Raw genomic sequence first — 11,006 nt, 5'->3', positions numbered from 1 at the left:
GTATCATAGAATCCTCAAGGTTGGAAGGACCTCTAAGATAATCTAGTCCTAACAAAGTTCCTAACAAAGGAACTATAAATATACATTATATGGCTATAATGTATATATTATATATAACTTATATATGACACATATATTTATGTACTATAACACCAGCAAGTCCATCCTCTGTTTCACTTGTATTTTTCTTTACTCCTAGTTCTGCCATTCCTTTGTACACCTATTTTTCCCTCTTGCTCTCTCCAAGCCTTTCACATTCCCTTTCAAACAAGCCATAAATCCCCTTTTTTTCCCTCAGCCTTTCCTCTTTGCCCTCATGCAGCACCTCCTGACTCTGCCAGGACCAGCAGTGCTTTCTCTTGCTGCTTGTGTGACCTTTACACTTCATCCTCTGCACCATTTGCATCAACCCTGGAGGGATTTGTGTTGCTGTTTAAATCCTGATGCTATTCAGAGAGAGGATTCATATGAAGAAAACAGGGTAGGGAATATAACAGGGATTAAAAATATCTTTTCAGAGGTTTATCATCTGTAATCAGTTCCTTTTTTTTGGTGGATAAGGTTAAAAGTGAATGTTTCTGGCATTGGGCAGTGAAGAGTTCCAACGTTTCCTAGTGATTACATGGATTATTTGCATTGCACTGTGAAATAAACCCGAAGTATAACACAGCATCACTGTTAAAATTAACAATACAACTGATTAAAAATATCTTTTCAGAGGTTTATCATCTGTAATCAGTTCCTTTTTTTTGGTGGATAAGGTTAAAAGTGAATGTTTCTGGCATTGGGCAGTGAAGAGTTCCAACGTTTCCTAGTGATTACATGGATTATTTGCATTGCACTGTGAAATAAACCCGAAGTATAACACAGCATCACTGTTAAAATTAACAATACAACTAGATAGATTTGTCAAAATTCCTTTTTTTGACCTCTTCCCCTCAGCGTTTTGTGGTGTTCATCCTGTGCATGACAGAGTTGCTGTGCTGAGCTGCCAATAACTGACTGGAAATTGCTTTGGAATAATTGTTGCTTCTTGTTTTGTTTTGTTTTCTTTTTTGGGCTTTTTGTACCTAATCAGAATTGATGTGACTGAAGTACAAATCTTCATAATAATCATGCACTTGCTGGCAGTGATTGGAGGACCTCCTTTTTGGCAATCTCTGGTAATTCTGCTCCTCTTCCTTTGTGACCCTTGGCAGTGACCTCCTAGTGCCCTGGAGAAGCTGCTGCACCTTGGGGCAGTTCAGGTTGTCTCTCTTGTCCTCACAAATGGGGGTGTTTATGTTTCAAGAGAGATCTCGTGGAATTAACTGTGGGTTCTGACCCTACCAGAGTTAGGAAACAAGTTGTTACTTCATATCCTGTGTCTGCAGGGTGAAAACTGTCAAATCTTGCCCAAAGCTAAATGATCCTGCAGAGAAATCCTAGCCAAAAGCTCCATTAATATCAAGCAACAAACCAGAGGAGCAGTGGATGAACATTAAATAGGGATGAGGATGGAGGAGCATTAAATGAAGCTGAGGATATAGGGAAATCTTGGAGAGCAGTTGAGAACCCCCAGGAAATGATTTAGCTTAAATGTGGCTGATGACTGTGCTTTGTGTGAGGGGGAAAAAAAATCATAGTGTCACTTTTTCCCCCCTTTAAACTGATATAATCCTGATTAAATGACCTGACTGTGTCAGCCTGGCTGCAGGTTTATATAGTATGTAGAAAGATACATCTAAAAATCAGTAATTTTATATGTACTTGATAAATGCAGCTCTGAAGGATAAAGAAATCTTGATGTCAGTGAAACCAAGAGATGGTCAAATATTCCTGAAGTGTGTTCCTGAATGGCTAATGTGCTGCACATGCTGAGAGTGCCAAAGCCTCTAACGTTGGGGAGAGGATCCCAAACCAGAGCTAACCTTGGCTACTTGTGCTTCCAGGCCTAAAAAACACCCTAAACCCTTAATTAATGACCTAAACTGCAAGGTAAATCCCATCCGAAGGGGCTGAGTGTGGGCAGGGCTGATTGGAGACTAAAAATGAGGCTCCAGGTCAGATTTTTGGGGCTCAATTCCCCCCTGTTCTTACTGTGGCAACATCCCCATGCAGATGTGATTTATTACTCTGAGTTAGAAATGGAATTGCTCAATTTATGTTCTCAGTTTCAAGGGGAAAATGCTGCCACAGCACAAGTCAGTGATTTTCTGGGAGCTTACAAATGGTTCTCTTGCTAGTAAATAGCTTAAGTAGCTCCAAAATAGCCTTTTTAATAACCTTTTTCAGCCACAATCCTGAAATCTATTAGAAGTTGTGGGTTGCAGCAGCATTTGGCTAAGTCAGACCCAAAGAGATGAAACTCCTTTGGGGCCTGTGCTGGGTTAAAGGAGCATTTCTCTAACCCCACTCAGGTTTTCCATGGCCATTAGGTATTTTCCTGCTTCATTCCACGAGTGAGATCTTATGTGCCTGTGGAGTGGAGTAGTGCCTGTAGTAATGTTATTTACTCCTTGCAGAGCAAAGAGCTCCCCCAGCCCCTCCTCACCCCAACCCTCTAATCCTGTCGTGTTCTCTGGCATGGCAAAATTGGTGGGTTTGATTTGCTTCTCTCTTGGGGGAAAAATCATGGGATAAATGTGGTTGTGTGCTCAAACATTCCACTTTCTCCTGGGAAAAGCCAAGAACTGGATAGGCTGAATGAAATACTGTGTGGTTTGGCAATTGTTGTTTGCATTAGATTGTTTTATTCCATGGAAGTGTGTGTACCTGTCCTGGATTCCTCCTTTCTGCCAGGTAAATTCTCTTAAAAGCCTCCCAAATGCTGTTCTCAAGGCTCCTGGATCTGGGGAAGTTCTGAGGGATGGTGAGTACAGCTGTGATCCTCATCTGGAGTGAAGTCAGCAAGCTGAAGGCATCTTGGGTAGTACATTGGTATACTGTTTGTTTTCCTGTTTGAAGCGAGGAAGAGTGCCGCATTGCTGGAGTTCTATCCCAAAACATCATCTTTAAAGCACAAACACCTCATCAACATGAAGCAGGATGGGGTTTGGCCTGCTGAAAGGTGTTCCTCTGACACAGGTGACTGATGTGTCCAGCTCCAAGCTCCAGCTGGGATCCAGCCTCAGGAGAAGACTCCTAGGATCTGAGCTAGCTGTGGGGTTTGTGCCTGAGCTAGCCAGAAGTGTCTGGAGGAGGTGTTTCTGTCTGCTCATGGAACATCACAGAATCTCCTGAGCTGGAAGGGACCCACAAGATCATCAATCCAACTCCTGCCTTGCACAGGACACCCAACATTCCACCCTGTGCCAGAGAGCATTGGCCAAACACTCCTGGAGCTCTATCAGCCTTGGGGCTGTGACCACTGCCCTGGGGAGCTGTTCTAGTGCCCAAACACCTCTGGGGGAACAACCTTTGCCTCATATCCAACCCAACCCTCCCCTGACACAGCTCCAGCCATTCCCTGTGTCCTGTCACTGGTCACAGAGAGGTCAGAGCTGCTTCTCCACTGCCCCTTGGGAGGAAGTTGTATAGAGTGATGAGATCTCTCCTCAGTCTCCTCTTCTCCAGGCTGAACAGCCCAAGTGTCTCAGACTCCCCTCATGTGACCCTCAAGGCCCTTCAGCACCTTTGTGTCTCTCAGATAGCTTTAAATCCTGTTTGTATTGTGGTGCCCAAAACCACAGAGTATTCAAGGTGAGGCTGTCCCAGAGCAGAGCAAGATAATCACTTCCCCCTCCCTCTGGCAATGCCTTGTTTTATGCACCTCAGGACATGGTGAGACGCGGGTTGCCCCGAGAGGCTGTGGCTGTCCCAACCCTGGCAATGCTCATTCCAGGTTGGCTAAAGCCTTGAGCAACCTGCTGTGATGGGAGGTGTCCCTGCCCAGGGCAGGGGATTGGGGCTGGATGATCTCTAAGCTCAATTCCAGCCCCTAAAATTCTATGATTCTATGACATCCCTCCTGGCTCCCAGGGCGCACAGTTGACTTGTATCCAACTTACCATTGACCAGGACCCTCAGGTCCCTTCCCACTGCACTGCTTTCCACCCTCTCATTCCCCAGTCTGTAGGTCCACCCAGTGCTGCCCCATCCTGGGTGTAGCACCCAGCACTTCCCCTTGTTAACCTCCTCCTCACTGCAGTTTCCATGAGCCTTTTAGCTCTTTTCCTGACTCTTTCCTAACAATATTGTTTACAAATCCCAGTTGCTGCTGCACAAAGCTCTCATGGCATCTGCTCTGGAGCCCTGACATGAATTCTTTGTCAGTGATTCTGGGCTTGTGTTACTGCAGGCCCTGGCAAGTACTTGTGGTTCTGCTCTTTGCCTGCTGCCACTTGTTTTTGTTCACATGCCTGGGATTTTCCCAGCCAAAATCTGGAATCATGGAATCAAGGTTGGAAGAGACCTCTGAGATCCTCAAGTCCAACCATTAACCTGTCACTGCTGGAACCCCTAAACCCTAACCCATATCCTCCAGCACCAGATCCAGACAGCTCTTAAACACCTTCAGAGATGGTGACTCCATGGACAATTCCAGTGCCTGAACACCCTAACAGGGAAAACATTTTTCCTAACATCTAATCCAAATCTCAAGCGCCATCAATCTGAATCATAGCACCATGGAATGGGTTAGGTTGGAAGGGACCTTAAAGCTCATCTCATTCCACCCCTCTGCCATGGGCAGGGACACCTTCCACTAGCCCAGGTTGCTCCAAGCCCCATCCAAGCTGGAATGCTGTTTGCCAGGAGGTACCTGGATTCAGCAGCTCCCTGGGCAGTGCAGCCTCTCTCGTGTAATCACGAGGGATTTAAGGGAGAACATGCTTTAGCTGCACAAGATTTGGCTGCTGAGACTTCCCTACATTGCTGACATGGTCTGTGAAGTTCTATGTCCTTCTGCCTTGGGATGAAACCCAATGACCAGGATGAATAATTGCATGGGCTGTAGTGATCCATGGAATGCCAGACAAGGAAGCCTCATGGCTTAAATCAGGGCTTAAAGCCATTCTCATCACCTCCAAGTCCTTCTCCCAGGGCTGCTCTCAGTGGCTTCTCCCCCAGCCTCAAGGTGTGTCTGGGAATGCCCTGCCCCAGGGCTTTTAAGTCATGGGTTCTGAGTCAAAAATTCAGGGCCTGCAATGCCATTTTGTAGGAATATTTCCTACTTCTACTCTGAAGGAGAAAATACACAAATCTGATTTTGCTTGATCTTGCTGCTTCCAACATTTGGCCTTGCTGCTTCCATTTCATATGCAGAGCCCTGCTGGCTTTTAATTCCTCTTCCTTGACTTTGCTCTGCCAAATTCCTGTATGCAGCTTAGTTTCTCATTCATTAGTTCTGCAGTCTCATGCCTATCACTGCTCCATGGAAGCAAAAGGAGGTATTAATAAGACAGAACTGGCCAAATTGAGTGTCCTACCAGTATGGTCTCATCCTCCTGCCTTTCCTGAGCATTTCTTAGGTGTGTTAGTAGCAGTTGGCAGTTCATGGGGTGTTTTTCCAGCTAAGTCCCCTTGCCTTGGGGAAATGTCAAGCTTAATAGCTTTGACTCCTGTGTGGAGCTTGTTTTCCTCTGCTTGTAAAAGCCAATTCACCTCAGTCTTTAAATACCAAAGCATCGTTTCTGGAGCAGAGGGTACACAGGTACCTGCCTGCAGAGGCTGAGGAGACCTTGGCAAGTCCTGTGCCTCCTGACGTTAATGAGGGGTTGCAGGTAGTGTCATGCCTTCTCTTTAATGCTTATTATTCTTCCTCTGCTATCTTCCAGAAAAGGCTTTTTGCCTTCCCAAGGCAGCCTGAGCAGAGGAGGAATGTGTGTGAGTGCAGTGAAGCTGTGCCAGCTGGCAGGGCTTGGAGAGGTGGGCTGGGTGCTCACCTGTAGCTGCCCAAGGCACTGAGGGTTGAAGCTGGCTCTGCCTCTAGTTATGCCCTGAAAAGATCAAGAGATTACGTTGTTGAATTTGATGTAAAACTAATGATCGTTCACTGCTGAAAGCTACACTGAGAGTGGAATTAGAGGAGTGTAGCAGAGGACTCTTGGTTAGAAGCTGCAGGGACAGGACAATGAGGAATGGAGATAAATTGAAAGAGGAAATTTAGATTAGATATTAGGGAGAGTTTTTTCCCTGTGAGGGTGGTGAGACACTGGCAGCGGTTGCCCAGGGAGGCTGTGGCTACCCCAACCCTGGCAGAGTTCAAAGCCAGGTTGGCTAAAGCCTTGAGCAACCTGCTGTGGTGGGAGGTGTCCCTGCCCAGGGCAGGGAGTTGGGGCTGGATGATCTCTGAGGTCCATTCCAACCCCTTAACATTCTGTGATACTAATTGAAGCAAGATAGAAACACCTTGTTCCCCTTCGAGCTGGTTCCTAGCTGAACTCCTGATTAGGTGCCATTCAGTTGAGTTCCATGGCGTTAGTTCCTGAATTCAGAGCCCCTGAAGACTTTTAGTGGTTGTCCAGATAAAGTTGAGAGGTTTGGGGTGATTATCTCTGAACACTCACTTCCATAACATTTCCTGTGGTTTGGTTTGGCCTCTTTCTTCTTCATTTCTAGTTTCTCCTGCTGTGCCTGAACCATCACTGTTAGAAAGTGAAGGAACCTTTCAAAACTGCTTGTGCTCATTTGCCCCTTTAGCAACCTCATTGCTTCCTTTCCTGGCTCTGGCTCTGGGGTCACTTCTCAGCTGTTTGCTTGGCTAGAAGAGAGGATCCAGTGTCTTAAGGGGTTTATCCAACCACCCCCAGTAGCTCTTGCTTTGCCCAGTTTGACCTTGGTTTGAGTTTTCCAACCAGCTGAGTGATGAGTTCTCTTCCCTGAGTGATTTAGCTAGAGCAGGTTCTTCCCTGCTTTTGGTGCTTCTTCTCAGGTGACTGAAGATAAGTTTGGCTTCATGGGAAGCTTGAGGGACTGATTAGTGGCAAATCCATATTTCCCTGGGCCTTGTAGGAATTTAAACCTCTGTTTAGCAGAGAAAAACAAATATAATGTGGAAAGTGGAGTGTTTGAGTGCACCAAAGTATTAAGCCAAATTGGATGAATGTTTAGTTTCTTTGTGCGTGTTTTGACTTCTTGTCTCTCTCCCATTAAGATTCCAATCCTGAATATCCAGGTGAAAATTTTCCCAGCTTTGTGCACTGTGGCAGGAACCATCTTCTCCTGTACAAACTATTTTGGTGTCATCTTCACGGGTGGAGTTGGCAAGAATGGATCTACTATAGCAGTGAGTACTTTGTTCTGCCTCTTCCTCCTCAGCCCTCTGAGGCTTCTCAGCCACACCTTTAGTTTGGATTCAACACACTCCCTCCTGCATGGGGATTATCTTCCTTTCAGTTCCTTGCTGGCTTGGGAATAAGAAGTTAATACTGTCATAAAATCAGCTGGGATGGAAGAGACCTCCAAGATCATCAAGTCCAACCCTACCGTGGTTACTAGACCATGGCACTGAGTACAACATCTAGGCTCATCTTGAAAACCTCCAGGGATGGTGAATCCACCACCTCCCTGGGCAGCACATTCCAATGCCTGAGCACTCTCTCTGTAAAAAATCTCTTCCTGATATCCAACCTAACCCTCCCCTGGCAGAGCTTGAGTCTGTGCCCTCTTGTCCTGCTGCTGGTTGCCTGGGAAAAGAGACCAACCCCCACCTGACTCCAACCTCCTGTCAGGGGGTTGCAGAGGGTGATAAGGTCTCCCCTGAGCCTCCTCTTCTCCAGGCTGAACAATCCCAGCTCCCTCAGCCTCTCCTCGTAATGTGTGGAAGAACAGGAGATATAGGATTAAAAGTCCTCAAGGTACTTTGATATTTGTGTTTTAATTGGCGACATAAACCAGGTTGTACAAACACACAGCCCTGAGAGCTCATGAACGAATCCAGTGCAGAAATCCATCCAGAAGGAAATCTGTCAAGATGGTTATGGTTTTGATCCTTCAGAAAGATGTGTCTTATTGGTATTAGCAGTGTCAAAGTAGAATTGGAGGTATCTGCACAAGTACTTTCTGGTTCTTGCTGCCTAAAATCTCATTTACTCCCCTGCACAAGAAAGTTTCCACCACATTCTCAGCTGTTTTACTCTCAGGTCTCACCACCCTTTGTTCCTGTCAGCAGAAAGACATGTTTTTAATGTGATATTATTTCCCCACACACATTGCACACCCTGTGAGGGCTTTATTGAGGTTTCTTTGCACTGTGCTTGCACCTTTTGCTAACCTGAGGCTGTAATCTCACTGCAGGGAACCAGTGTCCTCTCTCCTTTCCTTCACATTGGCTCAGTGATAGCCTTGGCCGCAATGATCTACAAGAAATCAGCTGTGCAGCTCTTTGAGAGACATCCCTGCCTGTACATACTGACCTTTGGCTTTGTGTCTGCCAAAATAACCAACAAACTGGTGGTAAGTGTGCCAGAACCTTCCAGTTCCTCCTGGTAGTGAAACCTCTTGGAGATACTGAAGTTCTCTGGGTTTTCCACTGACTGTGTGTGCACTGAGGAGATACCTTGAGTTGCCTGGAGGTGCAGCAGAGCCTGTCTGGGGTTTGGAAGGGCAGTGATAAAGCTTAAGCTCTATGTGGAGCTGTAGAACCCCATGTGGAGCTGTAGAACTCCACATGAGGCTGTAGAACTCCACGTGGAGCTGTAGAATTCCATGTATGGCTGAAGAACTCCATGTGGAGCTGTAGAACTCCACGTGGAGCTGTAGAATTTCATATGTGGCTGTAGAACTCCACGTGGAGCTATAGAACTCCATTTGGAGCTGCAGAACTTCATGTGGAGCTGTAGAAGTCCACCATATTGCTGCTGCTACTTCAACTTTTGATAGAACTTGCAGTAATTTGGCTTCGACTGTGATTTTTTTGGCTCTGTGTGGTCTGAAGTGACTCTGCCTTGGCTGCTCCATGCTCATTGCTCTAATCTCCCTTGGTTTTGTGGCTGCAGGTTGCCCACATGACTAAGAGTGAGATGTACCTGTATGACACAGCATTCATAGGCCCAGCACTGCTCTTCCTCGACCAATACTTCAACAGCTTCATCGATGAGTATATTGTCCTCTGGATTGCCCTGGTGAGTATGGGCTCACTTGATCATTAGTTCTCACATTCATTAGTGGGGTTGGTTGGGCCCAACTGACTCCTCTGGAGGGTGGTGGCACTGGGTCCTCCTCTAGTGGGTTGAGTAGAGCTCATGCAGAGGTGACCACACATTGCTTGGTGCACAGTTCCACAGGCTCAGTACTGGGCCCAGTCCTGTCTAAGGTGTCTGTTGATGGTCTGGATGAGGGGATTGAGTGCTCCTCCTCACTCAGTTCATGGATGACACCAAGCTGGGTGGGAGTGTGGGTGTGCTGGAGGGCAGGGAGCTCTGCAGAGGGATCTGGACAGGTTGGATCCATAGGCTGAGGCCAACAGTGTGAGGGTTGACAAGGCCAAGTGCTGGTCCTGCTCTTGGGTCACCACAACCACATGGGATGCTCCAGGCTGGAGCAGAGTGGCTGGAAAGGATCCAGGAGTGAGGGTGACAGCAGCTGGACATGAGCCCAGGTGTGCCCAGGTGGGCAAGAAGGCCAGTGACACCTAGATTGTCCCAGCCATGGTGTGTCCACAGGACAGGGCAGTGACCATGCCCCTGTGCTGGCACTGCTGAGGCACCTCCAGTCCTGGGGACAGTTCTGAGCAACTCATGACAAGAAGGACATTGAGGGGTGAGTCCGTCCAGGAATGGAGCTGGGGAAGGGGCTGGAGCACCAGGAGGGGCTGAGGGGGCTGGGGGAGCTCAGCCTGGAGAAAAGGAGGCTCAGGGGAACCTTCTGCTCTCTCCAGCTTGCGGACAGGAGGTGCAGCCAGGTGGGGTTAGGCTCTGCTCCCAGGGAACAAGGGACAGGACAAGAGGAAACAGCCTCAAGCTGTGCCAAACTGATGCTGAGAAAAGGCTGTAAAAGAACTACTCACAGATACAGACTTGTATCTCTGAGTAGCAGGTATTTGTTTATTCAGTGCTGGGCACAAGGGGGATCACTCTACCAAACTTGTGCAACCAGGGACAAAAACTTCACAGTTTGTATATATTAAATGCTCATACATGTTCATTATTTCCAGGAATGGGTGGTTGTTATTATAATTAGTTCTCAGAAATCATTATCATATACTCCTCCTCCATCTCCTCCCTCCTGGCCCGGGAGGGTTAGATTGGATATTAGGGAAAGGTTGTTCATAGAAAGGGTGGTCAGGTCCTGGCACAGCTGCCCTGGGAGTGTGGAATCACCATCCCTGGAGGTGTTCAAGAAATGTGTATGTGGCACTTGGGAACATGGTTTAGGAGTGATGGTGGTGGTGCTGAGTTGATGGTTGGATGAGATGATCTTGAAGATCTCTTCCAGCCTTGATGATTCTGTGACAGTTTAAGGTTTTAAATCACAATAGCAAATATTCAAAGCTTAGAATCAAGTGTTAGATCTGTGCTGAAGCCTTGTCACCAAATGGCTCTGTGGTGTGTGCCATGCAGAGCTGGTGTGGCTGTGCCTTCAGCTCTTGACTGTCTGTCATTGCTGACAGTTCCCACTGGGCAGAACCATCATCAATTAAACTCATTTGGGCTTCTCAAGTGCTCAGTGTTATCTACAAAACACAGTGTTAACCTGTTAGTAAAATTGATGTTCTGTGTGGTTCTCACCACTCAGAGCTAATGAGGCATTTTGCAGCACTGCTAGAGCTGCGGTAACTCATTCCCCTCTCTGACTGTGGAATTAGAGTTTGTGTTCTCACAGGGCTGGAAAAGAGCCCAACAGGCCTAGAGACTCTTCATGGAGGGATCCTAGTCCCTGGGAGTATCCCAGGCAAGGCTGGATGGGGTTTGGAGCCACCTGGCTAGTGGAAGGTGTCCCTGCCCATAGGACCTTTAAGGTCCTTCTAGCCCCATTCTGTAGGAATAATCATAGTATCACAGTTAGTTCATGAAGAGTCAACCCCAGTGTCTGTTCTGGAGCTTGTGGGTGTTTTAGACAGTGTCATAGAATGTTAAGGGGTTGGA

The 11,006-nt window shown here is 47.1% G+C and overlaps 1 protein-coding gene across 1 annotated transcript; it reads left to right on the top strand.

Annotated features, from left to right (window-relative positions):
* Positions 1-1,078: 1,078 nt before the first annotated feature.
* Positions 1,079-9,048, top strand: LOC103800716 (choline/ethanolaminephosphotransferase 1; the record flags this gene model as incomplete). Its single annotated transcript, XM_009073100.1, has 4 exons — positions 1,079-1,163; positions 7,076-7,207; positions 8,218-8,376; positions 8,919-9,048. Coding segments are annotated over 4 exons (506 nt in total), but the record flags the coding sequence as incomplete, so codon positions are not given.
* Between the last annotated feature and the right edge of the window lie 1,958 nt (positions 9,049-11,006).

Source organism: Acanthisitta chloris, unplaced genomic scaffold, assembly GCF_000695815.1.
Source record: "Acanthisitta chloris isolate BGI_N310 unplaced genomic scaffold, ASM69581v1 scaffold13254, whole genome shotgun sequence".
In the NCBI taxonomy this organism is placed as follows: Eukaryota; Metazoa; Chordata; class Aves; order Passeriformes; family Acanthisittidae; genus Acanthisitta; species Acanthisitta chloris.
Note: the sequence above shows the minus strand (reverse complement) of the source record. Positions and strands in the feature narration are given on the sequence as shown.